General features: G+C 59.2%; 1 protein-coding gene across 1 annotated transcript; it reads right to left on the bottom strand.

The window, feature by feature from the left end:
- Window positions 1-10,004: 10,004 nt before the first annotated feature.
- On the bottom strand, window positions 10,005-12,124 carry CEBPB (CCAAT enhancer binding protein beta). The gene has a single exon (XM_028524743.2). It carries the CDS (start codon window positions 11,934-11,936, stop codon window positions 10,650-10,652), a length of 1,287 nt encoding a protein of 428 aa, XP_028380544.1. The 5' UTR covers window positions 11,937-12,124; the 3' UTR covers window positions 10,005-10,649.
- Between the last annotated feature and the right edge of the window lie 5,651 nt (window positions 12,125-17,775).

Genomic DNA, 17,775 nt, shown 5'->3' with positions numbered 1-17,775 from the left:
GAGAAAAGCGAAGTATAGACTGGTGTGGAAAGTGCTTGGATGTGTGACATGTAGAAATATCGTGTGTGTGTGTGTGTGTGTGCAAGCGTGCGAACTGCAGGGTGACCTCCGTGGAAGGGAACTGGGAGTGCGAAGGCAGGAGTGGGGGGCCCACCAAATTTTCACTACAAAACTGCTCATCTGCTTTGGATTTTGAACAATGAGCATCTATTATGTATTCGAGTTAAGTAAAAAAATTTTTTGAAAAAAATTGCACAGAGGTCACGGGGGCGTCGACTGGATGGAGGCCATCCACAGGAAAGGGGGCATGCTGGGGGGCCCGAGGCAGGACCAGAAGGGCCTCCAGTCGGGGAGGGAGCGGGCGAGGGAGCGTGCAGAGACCGGAAGCCGGTTACATGTGGGGGACTCGCCAAACAAGTAAATACATCAACAATAATGGAGGCCAGTTTTCTCACCGTCGGACGAGAGGGCTGCAGATATGGAGAGAGGTGGTTGGGATAACTTGTGTGGTGCTGGCGTGGCACTGGAGGTGTCCGTGTAAACTTCAAGTCCCCTAAACAGACGACAGGCAGACAGACTGTCATCAGGTGCAGAGAGGACACAGGTGCAAGCGAGTACCTACGTGTATGCATGCACCCAGCCCCTGGTTCTGTCCCCTGGGGGGTCTGGGGCCACCCCCCAGCAGCAGTGAGCGCCCTTGGTGCTGACGCCTTGGTTTCTAAATACCACTGTCCACGGAGAGGAGCCAGGGCCCCTTGCAGAGATGGCCGACTCCAGGGCGGGGGCCGGAAAAGCACCCGCCGAGCCTGGAGCACCCGCGCCGGAACGGTAAGGAAGTGCCCGATGGCGGCATGGCAGGAGGGCACAGGAGCCAGCCACAAGGGGCCCTCAGCGGTCACAGGTGGGAAGGGTGAGCAGATACATAATGGACAATAATCACACTCGACTGGAACCCGCTGAATAAAACACAAAACCGTGAGCCCACACTGAGAAAAATGAACGAACCGCTGGAAAGCTGATGAGGAACAGGGTATTTCCATAGTTTCCAAGTACCTCCCCTCCCATACTCATTGCTGCAAAGGGGAAAAGAGGAGCTTGACAGAGGTGAAGGCTGGCAGATACCACTCCAATCGAGTGTCAGCGTGAACATCATTCTCATCGCAAGGAAAACCATTGCAACTGTGTGAGGTCGTGGATGTTGACTAAACTTACTGTGGTCCTCATTTAACAATGTGTGCATAGGCGAATCATTGTGGTGCACGCTTTAAACTTATACAATGTTATATGTCAATTATATCTCAATAAAGCTGGGGGGTGGGAATGGTCATCAAAACAGCAGGACAAAGAGAAGACAGGGGACGAAAAGAGACACAGCAACGAAGTGTGATGTGATTCTGAACAAGATCCTTTTACTGGACATTCTCGGGCAACTGGCAACGGCATGAGATCATGGTAACATATCACGCTCATTTCTGAATTTTGATAGTTACATACTGTGGTTATATGGGAAATGTCTCTCTTTATAGAAACTATATAGCAAAGGATTAGGAGGTGATAAGGCAACAGGTCAGCAATGTAGTCTCAAGTAATTCAAGAAAAAATATTCTTCATCCTGTTTTTGTAACTTTTCTAAAACTTTGAGCTCTATTCGAACGCAAAAAGTGCTACAGACTGGATGCTTGGGTCCACCCAAATCCATGCTTTGAAACAACCCCGTGGGATGGTCTTTGAAGGTGGGTCTTTGGAAGGTCAGGAGGGTGGAGCCCGGGTGGATGGGATTCGTGCCCTTGTACCCGAGAGCCCTCGGAGCCCCGGAGCCCCTCCCACCAGGCCAGCACGGAGTGTCCCTGAACCTGGACGCAGGTCCTCACAAGACAGCAGATGGGCCGGCCGGCAAGTCGATCGTGGACTCCTCAGAACCCAGGACGGTGAGACACAGACTTCTGTTGTTTATATAATCCACCCGGACCACGGTATTGTATTTGAGCAGGCCAAACTGACTAAGACAAATTTTTTTTAAACAGAAAAAACTAAGAAACAGTATAAGGTCTGGGGTTAAATACCATGAACAGGAATTAAAACACACACACACTCATAGCATTTCCTATGAGTCAGCAAGGCGCTCCTGGGTAGATGGCCAACTGAAATATTTATGTGCATATGTTCACCAAAAGACAGGTATTCTAGAAGGTTCATCACAGCCCAGTTCTACAGAGCTAAAGCTGAAAACAACCCGAATGTCCCTCAGCAACAAAATGGGGAAATATACACAGGGTGGGCAAACGTAGGTTTACACTCATTTGTATGGAAAATAATACAATAATTCACACATAATAATACAAGAGTAAATTCTGTGTTTTCACCTACTCACCACCGTAATCCTACCTTTGCCCACCCCTGCACTGCGTCTGTGCAAGCCACGGAATTCTATCTGGCCACAGAAAAGGAACAAATCCTGATCGGTACACTCAGCAGCTCAGATGAATGTTACAGTTACAACAGCGGATAAAAGAAGTCAGATACAAAAGAATACATAGTGTGTGGTTCCACTTATACAAAGTGGAGAAATGGACAAAAGTAACGTTCGCAGTTAGAAATCAGGAGAAGGATCACCCTTGGGTGGGGGTGGTGACTCGAAGGGGCATGCAGGCGTCTGCGCTGCTGGAAGGGCCTGTTTCTTGCTCCGGTTTCGGGTCACAAGTGTGGTTCCTGGCCAGGAAAACTCCCCGGGCTGTGCACCTATGCCGTGCACACTTCCTGTGTGTGTGTGTGTGTGTGTGTGTGTGTGTGTGTGTCACTGAGAGGAAAAGGCACAAAACAACGCAGCGAAGCGCTCAGAGAAGAACAGACATCCACCGCGTTGAAGTGGGGCCGCGAGAAGTGGGTGGGGAGCCAGGACGAAGGCGGAGAATAAAACAACAGGCACCGCAAGCCTTGCAAGGACGGAGGGCAATCGTGCCCTGAGAACGGGCAAGCAGAATCCGCTACATGCCCTGCACCTAAGTTTCAAGAGCAAAGCAATGAAGGGATCCCCATCATTCACACGCCCTTCACCTGAGAGGGTCGGCAAGGCGAACCTGATGCCAGCCACATTTGGCACGAGAGGACAAAGGCCGGGCTTGGGTAGGGTAGCCCAGGTAGACCCACCCTGTCCCTGTCCTCCCTCCTCCACAGCTTGCTGACCCCCCACCACCCACCCATGTCTCTGAAGAGCCGTCCTCCTCCCTAGCCACCTCCGTCCCCCGCAGGGCTCCAGGGCCCAGGCCTGTGAGGCAGGGATCCTGTGACAGCTATAAAAATAAAAGCTCTCCTGCCCAGTTCCCTGGCCTGCAGACTCACCTCGCTCGCAGAGCTCCCGGCTGGGCTGGCCCCAGGCAGGCTGGCAGAGCACTCCGTGGAGCAGGTGGCTGTGGCAGCAGCCTGGGGCACAGGGGTTATTCGGGGTGGTGGGGTATCTGGTCCCAGCACAGCTGCCAACACGCTCTGGGAGCTGCAGTCGGGGCTGGCCCTCTCCGTCCCCGAGCTGGGGGCCTCCTCGGTTGGTCCCATCTGAAGGGTGGGGAGCAGGGTCCCAGCTCACTAGAGTCAGCGGAAGAGATTCCAACCACTCCGGGGCCTGGTTCCTGCCCGGCCCCAGGCACACTGACATTTCAGAGTCTCAGGGGAGACACCTGAGGACAGGCAGAAAATTTTCATGGCACGGTGTCTTCACGCATTACTTCTGCAATTAAAATGGATTCAAAGAAACCCCTCCACCACATCTGAGGCAAATTATCCTTCCCAGGCAAAGAGCGGACCCTTTGTTCTGCACTCACGTGCAGCAGCCTCAGTGGAACACTTTCGGGCGAGGAAGCGCCAGGCATCGTGGAGAAATGCGGGTCACAAAAGAGCTCACACAGATCGATTCTGTGCTGGCACGTGTATCAGAAATAGATTTAGCTGCCGGGAACAGGAAGAGAAAATGGCAGAGGCCTCAATAAGCAGAGATTTCTTTTTCTATCGGGTAAACAAGGTCAGAGCAAGGCAGACAAGGACCTGCACGGCTGGCTCTTCCGCCACCACCAAGAACCCGAGGGCCTTTTATCTTCTGGTGTCACCGGCTTCACCTTGGGGCTTCCTGCTTCAGTGTTTGCCTCATGGTTCAAGATGGCCCTTGGAGCTCCGGCCATCGCATCTCAGTCCCAGGAAGGAAGTAGAAAAAAAGGAATGGGGGGAAAGGAGGTTGCGGAGGAGAGAGGCAGAAGAGATGTCTCTCACAGCTGAGTCAGCCGCTTTGAAAGAGCTCTCCTGGACACCTCACCTACAACTTCTATTTATATCTCTTTGGTCATCCCTAGCTGCAAGAGAAGCAGGGAAATGTAGTCTTCCCCTAGGGTACTTGCTCCAGCAATACAGAGGTCTCATTGCCAGGGAAGAAGAAGGTAGGTATGAATATCAAATAGGCAACGTCAGCTACAGGGAAGGGAGATGCCTGTGAGGCAGGGGATACGCATGGCACACAAATTCAGGAAGTAACAGCTGCCCCGCATACAGAGCGCCCCCTCTACAATCATCCCGTGCGAATTAACCTGCCGCATCTTTCCAAAACTCTGGGAGGAATGTCATTCTCTTCTTGTGACAGATGGGGAAACTGAGGCACGGTGCGAGACAGTCACTTGTCCCAAATCAGAACTAGAAGGCAGGCAGCCAGATGGTAGCGTCTGGGCTCTTGACCCACTGAAGTGGTAACGATGTTACTACTCGGCCAATACCGAGCGCGGGCACGCCGCTAAACCTGCTGCACGGCACGGACTGACGGACTCACCCAGCCCTCACAACCACCGTGGGGGCAGGCACCAGTGCTCCGTTTTACAAAGAAGGACATCGAGGCACGGAGAGGTGGAGCGACTTGCCCAAGACCACACGCCAGGAGTCTACAGGGTTTATTTCTGGGCAGCAGAATCACGGGTGCTCTTCACGTCATGTGTTGAGACTACATTCTCCAACCCTCCCCCAACTGCACCCCCGCAACCCTGTGCTACTTGGGAAATCCGATGAAAACAGCCCCCTGCGTGCCCCCGGCCCCCTAGCGCCCCCGCCCCAGAGACTGCAGAGAGTCCCGGCCCCGCCTGCCTCTCCAGCCTCACCTCTCCCCCTCCCTGTGCCCTCTCCCCTGCAGTTCGGGCTTCCCAGAGAACTCTCCCTCTCTTGGCGCCCAGCCTCTGCCCGCCTCCTGGCAGGCCCTCGCCCTCACTCCTGCTGGCGAACAGCTCCACGTGGCTCCAGGCCCTGGGTCAGAGGCTCCTCACCCACAAGGTCTCCCGGACCCAGGCGGGGGCCTCCCTGTGCCCTTCACCCACAACGCCTGGCCTCCTCCAGAGGCCGCTCGGCCTGCTTTGGCCCACTAACAAACTCGTCCAGCACTCGCTGGGTGTCAGGCCCTGGCATGACCCCTCACAACGACCCCCCTCAGCCTCACCCTGGCCCCCGAGGCCCCCGAGGCCCTTGAGTGAAGGACCCTGCCGCCCCTCCATCCTCTCCTCACTCCACCCCTGGCTGCCTCTGCTCTGGCCACACTGCACTCTGTCCTATCTCAGGGCCTTTGCACCTGCTGCTGCTTGTGCCTGGAATGCTCTCTGAAACGCCCTCTCCGGCCACCCTCTACCACTTCCCCGGGGCCTTCATCATGCTCTACAATTCACATGCCAGTTTCCTGGCTGCCTGTTGTCCATCTTCCCACCGGAAGTCAGCTCCAGGGGCACGAGGACCGCGGAGGTCTGCAGGAGGTCCCCCGTGGTCCCCGCCAAACACACCCGTGGAAGCTGGCACTGCTCTCTGTCCACGGGTGAGGAAGCCCAGGCCCAAACTCGCCAAGCACCTCGCTCAAGGTCACCCAGCAAGTGAAGAGCAAAGCCCCGAGTTCCCCCCTCCAACGTGCCCCTCAAATGGCATCAAAATTGTGGCTGCCCACCTGCTGCCCCGCAATGCTGGGAGTGACTGGCAGGCAGGAAAGCGGCTCAGCCTGAGCCGAGACAGACCTGGGTGCCACTGCCAACCTTCCTGCTTTGTGGCTAGTGGCATTCCTTCTCCAAGCCTCAGGTCCCTGCTCTTTGAAATGGGACTGCTACCTCCTGGCTTCCGGGGACACCCGGGGGCGCTCCAACCCCAACGACCTGTAGCCTCAGAACACCCACCCCCATTCCCCAGCTCACCCTTGCCCCTCTCACTGCCCTGCACAGCCAGCACGAGGTTAAAACCCCCCAGCGAGGGACAGCTGGGCAGCTGGTGGCCAGCCGGGGCCACTGGGACGCCACCACAGGTCACCTAAGGGGTCAGCCAGGGTCAAAAAAAAAAAAAAAGGACTAAAATGGGGGCGAGGGCAGAAACACAGAGCGAAGGAGAGTTTAGGGCGATGGGGGAGGCGGGAGGCCAAGTCCTCCCGGTTTGAATGTGAAGTGTGAATTCAAACTGCACATCAGTCACTCTGCAACTGGTGGGCCAGCGGCCTCGCCTCCCTGAGACCCCACTGCCCCAGCCGGGGAAGGAGAGCGGAGCACAGCCCGCGTCACCGGGCACCGTGAGGACACGGGCACAGGACGCGCATGCGCAGCAGCACCTGGCGAGGGGCGCGCTCTCGGCAGCCCAGGGCCCTTCCCCTTCACGCCTCCCCTCGGTCTGTCAGCACCTGCTCAGGCGCCATCCTAGGAGTGGCCTTCCTGGGCCTCCCCGCCCGTCCCTGTCCCACTTTCCTTCCCTCAGAGCCCTGGACCCCACCTCTCATTAGCTTGTTCCTGTCACCGGATACTTAGTGTCTGTCTCTCCCTACTAATTGTCACCTCCAACTTGCTCATCGCGTGTCCCCAGCACCCAGCAGAGGTCTTGCACACAGCAGGTGCTCCATAAATGCTTGTCAAACAAATAAAGTTAAAAAAAATAACTGGACAAATGTCTCAGAGACGAGGACAAAACAGTCCCAGGGTGGGGGCCAGGGCAGGACTTGGGGAGAGGAAACATTCTTCAGGTGTTCACGTGGAGTCTAAACTCCATCTGAAGTCCACCTTTTCTGTCCTACTCCGACCTCTGCCCTTCTTAGCTGTGCAACCTCGGGCAGGTCACTCCCCCTCTCTGAGCCTGCTCGCTGGGCAGGAAAACGGCAGTGGCGAAGCCGAGGCCTCCGAGAGGCTGATTGAATGGACCTGCACCCGCTGGGCACGGGGCCTGGCAGCCAGCAGGGGCCCCGGCTTTCGTTTCTCACACCTTCTTCTCTCCTTGGAGGGATCCGCAGGCCGCGGGGCAACTGCACAAAGTTATGAGGCGCGAACGTGTCTCGTCAACCGTCCTGTCCTGAGCAAACACGGGGGGCGGGGGGGGGGCGGGGGGTGCTCCCAGCTGGCCTCAGCGGTCAGCCCCGCTCAATGGGTCTGTGGTTAATGCCCACAGCCCTCCCGGGCGGAAGGATCCAGCCGGGCCTTGGAGCAGCGCCCCCGCACTGTAAGCCCTGAACTCGCGCGCCCCGGCCTCCTGGGCGCTCCGCTCCTGCTTCACCGCAGCCTGCCCTTTCTTGTCTCCGGGCTTTTTGAACGAAGTGGTCCCTCCTCCCCGCCAGCCTTTCGCCCTCCCAGCCTAGTTAGTGCGCCGTAGGGTGGGTGCCTGCCAATCTGTGACAGTTCTCGGGTCCTTGGGCACAGCTCTGCCCACCACGCTCCCACGCTGGGCAGCCCGGGCCATCCGCAGAGCCCTGGGCCTGAGCACTCGTGTTCCCAGCCCTCTTCGGGGGCACTTCCAAGGGGCTCGGGTTCCGATCTCCTCTCTGTTGCTTCCGAACTGGGACACCAGGTGCGGGTCACTGGACTGTGGCGCCTGGGGTGCCCGAACTTGGGGCCAGGCAGGGAGCCCTCCAGGTAGGCCTCAGGATGTAGGGCAGGGTGGTGGGTGCTGGGTGCGGGGTGGGGGAGGCTGGGATCACAAGCCAGGTTCTCCATCCTAAGCTTTCTCCAGAGGCCGGCGATGTTGTCACCTGCTCCACGCGTCCCACCTGGAGCACCAGCACCACTTGGGTGGGCCTCAGTTTACTTCTGTAAAACGGGTCTGCCTACTGCCTCCCATGGGGTGCTATGTCGGCCACAGCAGCAGGAGAGCATGTGAGGAGCCTCACTGCAGGCCGGCTGTGAGACAGAGCCCAGGACAGCAGGACCCGGGCGTCACCATCTGCCCAGGCTGCTCACCCCTTGCCCTCTTCGTTCCTCCTACAAAGTGGGTGAGCAGCGGCCGCCAGCCAATGCTCAGTGACAGGGGGGAGAGCCTGGACTGGAGAGATTCACTCCTGACCTGTGACCCCTCCCCCACCCCCCTCCCTGGGTCCGCAGCCCTGGCCTTTGCACTTCAGCTGGTGAATCGCAGAGGTAGTGAGCAGACGTGTCGTGGTTGGTGCTGGACTGACTGGGAGGCTCCGGGGTCACACGGCAGGCCAGGACAGGGAGAGCTGTTCGGGCCACACGGGGTGGGGGCGGGGGGGCCCAGATCTGAAGTGCAGTTTCCTCTGCCCGGTCCTGTACGTGGTCCTCGTGCCAAGAAGAAGAGGCCAGGGGACACTCGCCTTAGGGGGGCAGAGCTTGCCTTGATCCTCGGCTCCGGGAGGGTGGAGAAAGAGTGTGCCTGTCCCCCACATCCCAGGCTCCCACGGGGAAAGCACCCCCGGGCACCCAAAGGGAAAGGGAGGAGAAAAGCACTCCGCGTTCCCAGCCCACAGAATCAACAGCTGCTCCCAAAATCCCAAGCTGCCCCGGGCCCTGGGCAAAATAATCTATGAACTACCCCCCCATTTCATGTCCCACTGCTGAATTCCTAGGGCAGAGGGACCCCTGAACCAGTCCCTTGCCCACAGGGATCTGATCATCAAAAAAAAAAAACCTGCTCGAAAAGCAGGCCTCACGATAGCACCCACCTCTGCAAAGGTTGTGAAGTTTAAATGAGATGGGGCCAGTCCAGGGCTAACACGGACGCCTGGCCCCTGGCAAGCCTCTGCCACTCTCACACTGCACTGCAGACCCGGTGCCAAATGCCAAGAGCCTCCCAGTGAAAAATAATAACAAGAGCAAAGGCTTATATAACACCTCCTGCGTGCCAGGCACCGCGGGATGCCGTGCATGTATCCACTAACCCTCGTCTACATCCTCAACTCTCAGGAATGCGGGCCAGGGCTGCAACGGGGGTGCGGGCACCGTGGAAAGGGGTGGGAGGCTATCAGGGGGCAGGGATACAGAAGGCTTGCCAGGAGCTGTTTCTGTCCCGGGGAATCAGCAACAGGGGCCCCGAGTTCAAACCCAGGCTCGGCCACCTTGAACATGCAGGTGAGGCTGGGCCTCGGTGTCCACATCTGGGCCAAGAGGGCAAGTGCGGAATCTCTCATCCCCAAGAAAGGGATGAGAAACCCCTTCCCCCACCTCCCTCCCGCCGGCCAGGGACACCCAAACTGGCCAGGAACACCCAAACACAAGCTCTCCCACACACCCAGGCTCCTCTCTCCGGATCTATATAAACACAAAGGGTTTTCTAAACAGCCCAGCCCACCACACTTACCAAAGGAACCTGCCCCAACTTGGGCTCAGCAGCACCCAGACCTGCACCCCCTCCTCCAGCAACCGCAGGCCCTAAACCCCTCCAGGCCTGGCGCTCAGGACCTGCTAGACACCCTGGACCCCATCCCCAGGCCGGGTCCCCAGTCACTCCTCCCGGCACCCCGGGGCCCTGAGTCATCTCGAAAGGGTGACCCAGCACACCTCTGCTCCTCCCCCCACCCAGCCCTGGTCCCCCCACCTCGAGGCCGAGTCCCCAGCGGGGAGTAGCAGAGGAGGAAGAGTAGCTGCAACACCCCCACCCAACAGCCAAAAAAAAAAAAAAATAGCAGCCCCCACGCACAACAACCCCCCCCACACACACACGCACACCAGAAAGCCAAATAAAATCATGGAAACCCAAAATAAAGGAAAAAAAAAATCAAAAGTCAACTACTGCCCCCAAAAGGCTTTTTAACCATTCTCAAAAAAAAAAAGTTTATTAAAAGTGTTCTTAATGCTTGAAACGGAAAAGATTCCCAAATATACAGACGTCTCTTTTCTCATAGAAATAGATTATTTTTTATGATACAAAAAAAAGACAAAAAACACACACACAACAACAACAACAAAAACAGCATCAGCAACACCCTGGTGGAACATCTTGAAGCGATTACTCAGGGCCCGGCTGACAGTTACACGTGGGTTGCGTCAGTCCCGTGTACACGCGCGTTCAGCCATGTTTGAGCCGATTGCATCAACTTCGAAACCGGCCCGCCCGCCGGCGCCTGCAGATGGGGCAGAGGGGGAGCCAGAGAGTTTATCATTCATCTGTACACATAGACATTTCTTCTTTAAATACCACGGGCGGGCGCCCCATCTGCATGTGCGGTTGGTGTAGACAAAAATATAGATATATATATATATATATATAATAAAATATTAAAATTACCAACGAGCTCCCCGCGCTGCCAAGTGCCCCAGTGCCAAAGTTTTGCCGGCGCCACCACGGGCGGGGGCGGGAGCGGGAGCGCGGGCGCTTCCCGGAGTCTCGCGGCCACCCCGCGCCCGGCAGCGCGGAGGCCGACCGACAGGGGGGCGCGCGCGGGGGCCGCGCTAGCAGTGGCCGGAGGGAGCGAGCAAGGGCTCGGGCAGCTGCTTGAACAAGTTCCGCAGGGTGCTGAGCTCGCGAGACAGCTGCTCCACCTTCTTCTGAAGCCGCTCGTTCTCCGCCGTGAGCTCCAGGACCTTGTGCTGCGTCTCCAGGTTGCGCATCTTGGCTTTGTCACGGCTCTTGCGCACCGCGATGTTGTTGCGCTCGCGCCGAATCTTGTACTCGTCGCTGTGCTTGTCCACGGTCTTCTTGGCCTTGCTCTTGACCTGCGAAGGCGTCGGCGCCGTCCCCGGGTAGCAGGCAGTTGGGGGGGCCTTGGCGTCGGCCGGGCTCGGCGTGCCGGGCGGGCTGGAAGACGAGGAGGTGGACAGGCTCCCGCTGCTGCCGCTCGGCACCGCCTGGTAGCCGAGGTACGCTCGCAGCGCGTACGGGAAGCCAGCCGCCATGCCTGCGCCGCCGCCGCCCGGAGCCCCGGCCTCCTCCTTCCGCTTGCAGTCCGCGGGCTCGAAGCCCGGCTCCGCCTTGAGCTCGGCGGGCTGCGGCGGCGGCGGGGGCGGCGGGTGCAGGGGCGCAAAGCAGCTGGGATGCAAAGCGCCCTTGGCAGGCCCCAGGCGCCCCAGGTTCACGTAGCCGTACTCGGCTGCCTTCTTGCAGTTCTTGCCCGCGTAGTCGTCGGAGAAGAGGTCGGAGAGGAAGTCGTGGTGCTGCCCGGAGGAGGCGGGCGCGGGGGCGGGCGCGGGCGGAGCCGCGTCGAAGGTGTCCGTGGCGGTGGCCGTAGCAGGCGCCGGGGCCTGCGGCGCGCCCAGCGGCTCCAGGTACGGACTGAAGTCGATGGCGCGCTCGTGGTCGCCGATGCTACCCAGTTCGCCGGCGGAGGGGCGCGGCAGGGATCTGGCCGCGGGGGGCGCCTTGCCACCGTACGGAGCAGCCAAGCAGTCCGCCTCGTAGTAGAAGTTGGCCACTTCCATGGATTTAAAGGCAGGTGGCGGTGGCAGGGGGAGACATGCTGGGTCCCAGGCCACCAGGCGTTGCATGAACGCGGGTGCCCGGGGAGAGGGCTTGGGGCTGCCCGCTCCGGCCGGCCCGCAGGTGGCGCGGCCTCCTCGCTGCAAACAGTTGCGCTGTGTCGCTTCTTCTGCTGCCGCTGCTGCCGCTGCTGCCGCCGAGGTGGCCGCTACTAGTACGTGGGCTGGCGGCTGGACCCTCGGGTAGGTCCCCTTCCCGGTCCCGTGCGCGGCTCTGACTCGCTGAAGTTTCTCCTGAGCCCGGTTATTTATAAGGCGGCGCATGGCAACGGTGCGTCACGCCTGGGCCCCTCCCGCTGCCTCCGGGACGTGGCCACACCGTGGCTGCCGGAGACCCCCGAGAGGTAAGCTGCCTGACGGAAAGCCAGGAGCGCATCCTCGGGGGTCCCCTGGCCCCCGGGGGCCTGGCCCCGGGGGGCGGCCTGACGCCCCCTGTAGACTCCCACCCAGCTGCCCCGGGATTGGGAGCGAGAAGGGGAGGTGCGACCCCGCCCCCGAACCGCCCCTCTGGGCTAGGAGGATGTACTGAAACGAGGAGGCGAATCCCTGGAGCGGGCAATGCGGTCGCCTTCCCCGAGACGGCGACGGCCCGCCCCCTGCTGGAGGAGGCTGTGGCTTCAGGCTCCGCGGCGCCCAGACCCGACGCCCCGCAGAGAGGATGCTCCCCAGGCGGCATCCTGGAGACGAGCAACCCCGAGTCGAGCTCCGTCTGCGGCAGAAGTGACTGTCTCCACTGCCCTTCCCCGGACGCGCCCGCGCCTCTAAATGTGCCCCAGTCCCCAGCTCTTGGAAGGAGGGAATTCCACCTCTGTGGCGACTCCCCTCTTAAACCCACCTCCAATACGGACGCCCGGGGGTAGGAGGGGGCAGATCAGGGGCGCGCTCCCCTGGGCTCTGTGGGGGTCGGCCCCGCCCCTTCCCTAGCCCTATCCACCACACCTGCCTGCCCCCCCTGAGACCACAGCTGGGTCTTCTCCAGCCCCACCCGACCCTGCCCTGGGCCTCCGGAAAGGGGGCAGGGTGCTTGGTTCTGCTACACTGTGTGACCCTGGGGAGGTCACTCCACTTCTCTGCGTTTCCATGAAGGTGTCCTCACTGTTACGAGTTGTGTTACCGTCTCCCCCACAGACGCCCAAGGCTTACTTTTCAGTCCACTCTGGGAAGCACTTCGGAAAGAAGAGCCCATCCCAGTGGGTGCAAAGAGGTCTGGAGGGGACCTACCACACCCCAAAGTCACGTGGCTGCATGCCCCCCCTTAGTCTGGAAAGAAGAGCCCTTACCTGGGCACCCTAATATCTTGCCAACCCGAGGTCACAAAACCTGTTTCTGAGGCTGGTGGGGAGGGGGTCAGGCCAGGCCCCGTGGCGGCCATGCAGAGAGAGGAGGAACTTCCTCCTGTCTAGCAAGCCTGCAGCATGCCCTGCGGTGGGCCTGGGCCCAGGGCCCCCGTCTTCACCCAGCCCGCGGGAGGCCTTCCCTGCCCCTGGTTCACAGTTGGCAAAACGCTCGGCCGTCCTGGACTCGGAAGGGTGCCTGAGGCCCTCCCTGCTGAGTGCGCTCAAGCAGCCCCTTGCCCCCTCCAGTCCCGTTCCTAGGCCATCTGGGCAGCGCCTCGGGCCCACCCCTCCGTCACTCAGGCCCAGGCAAGAGCTCCCGGCCTGCCTGGAGCTGACCCCCGGCCCACTGACCCCAGCCCTGGCGGCCGAGCAGGCATTGCTCAACCTCTAGCATTATCTGCTGAGCTGGGGTGACCTCTGCCCCGGAGAGCGGGAGAAATGACATCTCCAAGCACCCTTTGGGGGGGTGGAGCGCAGGGAGGGACGGGTTGAAACACTGGCCGGGCCTGCTGGCTTTCCGGGCCTGCCCAGTGCCAGGGAGGGATCCAGAGCCCCAGGGCCACCCAGCCGGGCCTTCCAGGTGCACGTGGGACACTCAGGGCTGAGCTTGAGGCCCACCCAGGAGGCCCTCCCTGCTCCACCTGCGGGTGAACGCCCCCCTCCCCGCCCCACCCCCAGCCCTTATCTCCAGCTACCAGCATCCTGGTTGCCTTGCTGTCTCGTCGACCTCGGTCTCTCCCCAGGCTGCCCACTGCACGAGGGCTGTCCCCCAAATACAGAACGCCTGGACCAGACAAGCCCGAGATTGACCAGTGAGCAAATGCATTTGCTGTCACCCTCTGGACCAAGAGCACTGTTTCCCCAGCTCTGCCCCAGGCTCAGTTCAAAGGCCGCCTCCTCAGAGAAGCCCTCCTGGACCTCCCCATCCAAAGTCCCCCTGCTCTGTTTCCCTCCCCTTGCTCAGTACTGTCAACATCACTGCACAGCTACTCCTCTGGCTCTCTGTCCCTGCTGTCCCCTCCCCAGGTCAGCCCTCCGGGGCTGTGTCGTTCACTGCCGTCCCCTCAGTGCCTACAGCGGTGACCGACACACAGAGGGGGGTCCAGTGGATGAGGGCGGTGAGGCCCCTCCTTAGCTGGGCTGGGTGGCTCTCCCCAACTCCTCAGGGTTCTGGGGAGGTGCAGCAGTACCTGGGGGGGGGGGGCATCTAAAGCTGATTGGAGGGTTTTCTTCGCACCCTCAGGCCAATCTTCCACCCTCTCTGAGCCCCGTTTTAAGCTCTGCATGTGTTCATCCATTTAACCCTCCTGACCACTCACAGGAATCAGGTCTGATTCTTATCTCCACTTTAAAATGAAGAAAACGAGGCCTGGCAGAGCTGAGCGTGTGGCTGCTCAAGGTCACACCGAGGGAGTGGGAAGGGCCAAAGTCTTTGCAGCCTCACCTTCCCCTTCGGGTCTGTAGCAAATCACAACAGGCCTGGCAATGTGAACCCCATTTTCTGGGTGGAAAAGCTGAGGCCCAGAGAAGGTTGAGTAGGGTCGAAACCATTCATCCAGAGGCACCCCAGACCCTGGAGACGGGCCCCCACCAGGTCTTGCCCTCCTGGCCTCTGGGATGGAACTGCACCCCCCAAACACTGAGCTTTTTGCTTTACCCCCTCTCCTGCCCGGGACTCCCCATTCTGGCCTGAAAGGGAAACCAGTGCAGTTGCCACCTCAGTGCCGTCCCAGGTGTCCTGCAGGGAGGCTGCATGCCGCCCAGGTGACGTCAGCCCTTGTTTGTACAAGGCTCATTGCTCAACAGGCCCTGCCTGCTGCCTCGCCATTAGCGCCCAGCCTTTCCAGGGGAGGGGGCCAGTGGGAGCCAGACCCCTGTGACCCAGAGGCCCGGAGCACACCCCGGTGGCCTTGGAGGCAGCGAGGACCTGGGGTCCACGGGGCAGCACCCACAGCACCCTCTCCCAGTTGCGTCCTGCACGGGCGTCTGCAGAGACCGGGACGGGAAAGGGGCTCGCACTGGCAGCCCGCAGCCACACCTGCCCTGCAGACACATTCAGTTCGGCCCCACGGTGTTCCCCTTCACCTGGTTTTGTGTTTTTCAACGCAGGTGTTGCCAACATTGAAAAGTCAGGAGACTTCACGTCAAAATTCAAATGTTCAGCTTCTCCTTTGAAAACCGACGGCCGTGAGCTGGGCCCACGTGGCTGCAGCAGCAGGCGGGCAGGAGACAGGCAGGGGCTGTGGAGGGAGCAGGCCCTTTGGGCCCCGGGCGCACACCCTCCTCCGCCCAGAAACTGCTCTCAGAGCTCCTCCTCCCAGGCTGTGCAGCGGCTGGCTCCTGTCCTGCGCTCTGTCCCGGGAGGAGAAGACCGCGGTGACTTGCCCAGAGAAAATCCCACTGCTGCGGCTCTGACAGACAGGGACGGAGGAGTTTGCAGAGGGGCCTAGAAACCAGCCGGCGGGTCGAAAAATAAGGCAGAAAGGGGACCAATCAGAGACGGCCCGTGGAGATGGTCTCTGGTGGACTTGGCGTGGGGGGTCGACAGGGGTCGGACCTGTGTTCTGCATCTGTAGCCCCCTGGCTGGGGTGCCCTGGTGTCCCCCCCAGACCTCAGCCCACGATCTGTAAAGTAACAGTATCCCCCCCTCTCTCTCGGGAGTTCTGGGGCATGTTCCCCCAGCTGGCACGTGGGGGTGCATCAGACCGCCCCCCAGCCCCACAAAAGGCAAGTCACGAAGACCTCACACAACGGGCAGATGGGAAACAAGCCCACGGAGGGTGAAGTAAGGTCTCCCCCAAGATCGCAGTGAACTGGTAGGAGTGCTGGTCTTAAAAGCCAGAACCCCGATTCCAGTGTCTGAGATTTCCCACACCATGCCTCCTCTTTGAGGCCTCACTCCCCCCCCCCCCCCCCCCCCCCCCCCCCCCCCCCCCCCCCCCGCCCAATGGGACTAAGATGAAACCCCGGGGGACTGCCAGGCCCAACATCCTGGCGTTTAGAATTCGCAGGTCCTGGGAAACCCTCAGGGCTGGCTAGCAAAACTTGCCTGAGCATATGCTGCCACCGTGTGGCTAGTTCCGGGAATGCAGGAGCGATTTAAAGGAATCCTTTTGAAGGAGGAGCTAATCCCAGTCCTTTTGGGTGCTCTGCTTTGGGATCCAGAGGTCAGCGCTGTGGACATGACAGATGCTCACAGGACATGAGCAGGCCACTAGGAGACATAAAAATGTCCAACAGGCGGCCGAAAGGTGCTTACTTCCACTTAGTCATGCAGCAAGTACTTTTTGCCACCTTGTTGACAGAAGCGACTCCTGTTCCCGTGAAGCTGACAACCTCCTTGGGGAAGGCAAACAGTAAATACGGTAAATGGGGAAAGCACACATGGTGTGGAATTCTGGGAAGCATGGAGGGAAAACACAGCAAAGGGGGGTATGAGGGTGCAGGGGGATTTGATTTTAACTCTAGTTCAGTGGGGGTGACGTTTGAGCAAACGAATGTGGGGAGGGCGTGAGCTGTGCAGGTGGCTGTGGGGAGAGTGTGCCAGGCAGCCGGAACAGCCAGTGCAAAGGCCCTGGGGCAGGGACATGCCTGGCCCAGGTAGTTGCTGTGGGTGGAGTCCAGGAAGAGAAGCAGGAAATGATCGCATAGAGACAGCAGGGGGCGCATCACACAGGGCTTTGTGGGCCTTTGTAAAGACGTGGGCTCTCGCTCCGGGTGAGCGGGAGCCACGAGGAGCTCTGAGCAGAGGGCGGACGGGCTCTGCCTTGGGTTGGCACAGAATCCCTCCGGCTGCACGTGGCAGGTGGATTGTACTGGAGGCAAGGGCAGAGTCGGGGAGCCCCAAGGGGAGGTGACTGCCATTGTGGAGGCAGGTGACGGGATGGTGGGCTCCACCAGGGTGGCAGCCACGGAGGCGGGGAGAAGTGGCCAAATCCTGAATCTATTCTGAAAGCAGGGCATTCAGGATTTGCTGATAGGTCCCATATAAAGCAGCCACACAATGGGCCACGCCAGAGCCATTGAAAGGGACAAAGTATGTGACACCAAAATCACTGGCAACCAGAAGAAAAAAAAGTAGATGAATTGGACTACATCAGAATTAAAAACCGCTGTGCAGCATAGCACCAGATCAGCAGCGTGGAAAGGAAGGCAGCCTGCAGAATGGGAGAAAGTATTTGTGATCACGTATCTGATGAGAAGTTAATACCCAAATTGTATTTAAAAAAAACTCCTACAACTGGGCAACAGAAAATCCAACTTAAAATGGGCAAAGGACTTAGGACAGACATTTCTCCAAAGAAGATATATGAATGGAAAAAAAAAAAAACCGAAAAGATGCTCAACATCACTAATCACTAGGAAATGCAGATCAAAGCCGCCATGAGAGACCACCTCTCAGCCTCCAGGGTGGCTGTCATCGGGCAAAGTAGACGCTGAGGACCGGTGGCCCACGGAGAAGTTGGGCCGCTGCGCACTGTGGGTGGGAATGTGACTCGGTGCAGCCACTGCGGGAGACACGACGGCTGTCCGCGTTTCAAAATATTGAAACATTACAGACAGAGCTGCCCTGTGAGCCAGCAGCTCCACTTCTAGACACCCACACAAAAGAAGCGAAAGCAGGACCTCGAACAGATATTTGCACACCTGTGTTCACAGCAGCATTACTCACAACGGCCAGAAGGTGAGAGCGACCCGAGTGTCCACTGATGTATGAAAGATAAACAAGATGTGGACCACGCCTACCGTAAAGTATCATTCAGTC

The sequence above is a fragment of the Phyllostomus discolor genome, chromosome 9, assembly GCF_004126475.2.
Source record: "Phyllostomus discolor isolate MPI-MPIP mPhyDis1 chromosome 9, mPhyDis1.pri.v3, whole genome shotgun sequence".
Lineage (NCBI taxonomy): Eukaryota > Metazoa > Chordata > Mammalia > Chiroptera > Phyllostomidae > Phyllostomus > Phyllostomus discolor.
The sequence above is the reverse complement of the archived record's forward strand: the minus strand, read 5'-3'. Positions and strand labels throughout refer to the sequence as shown.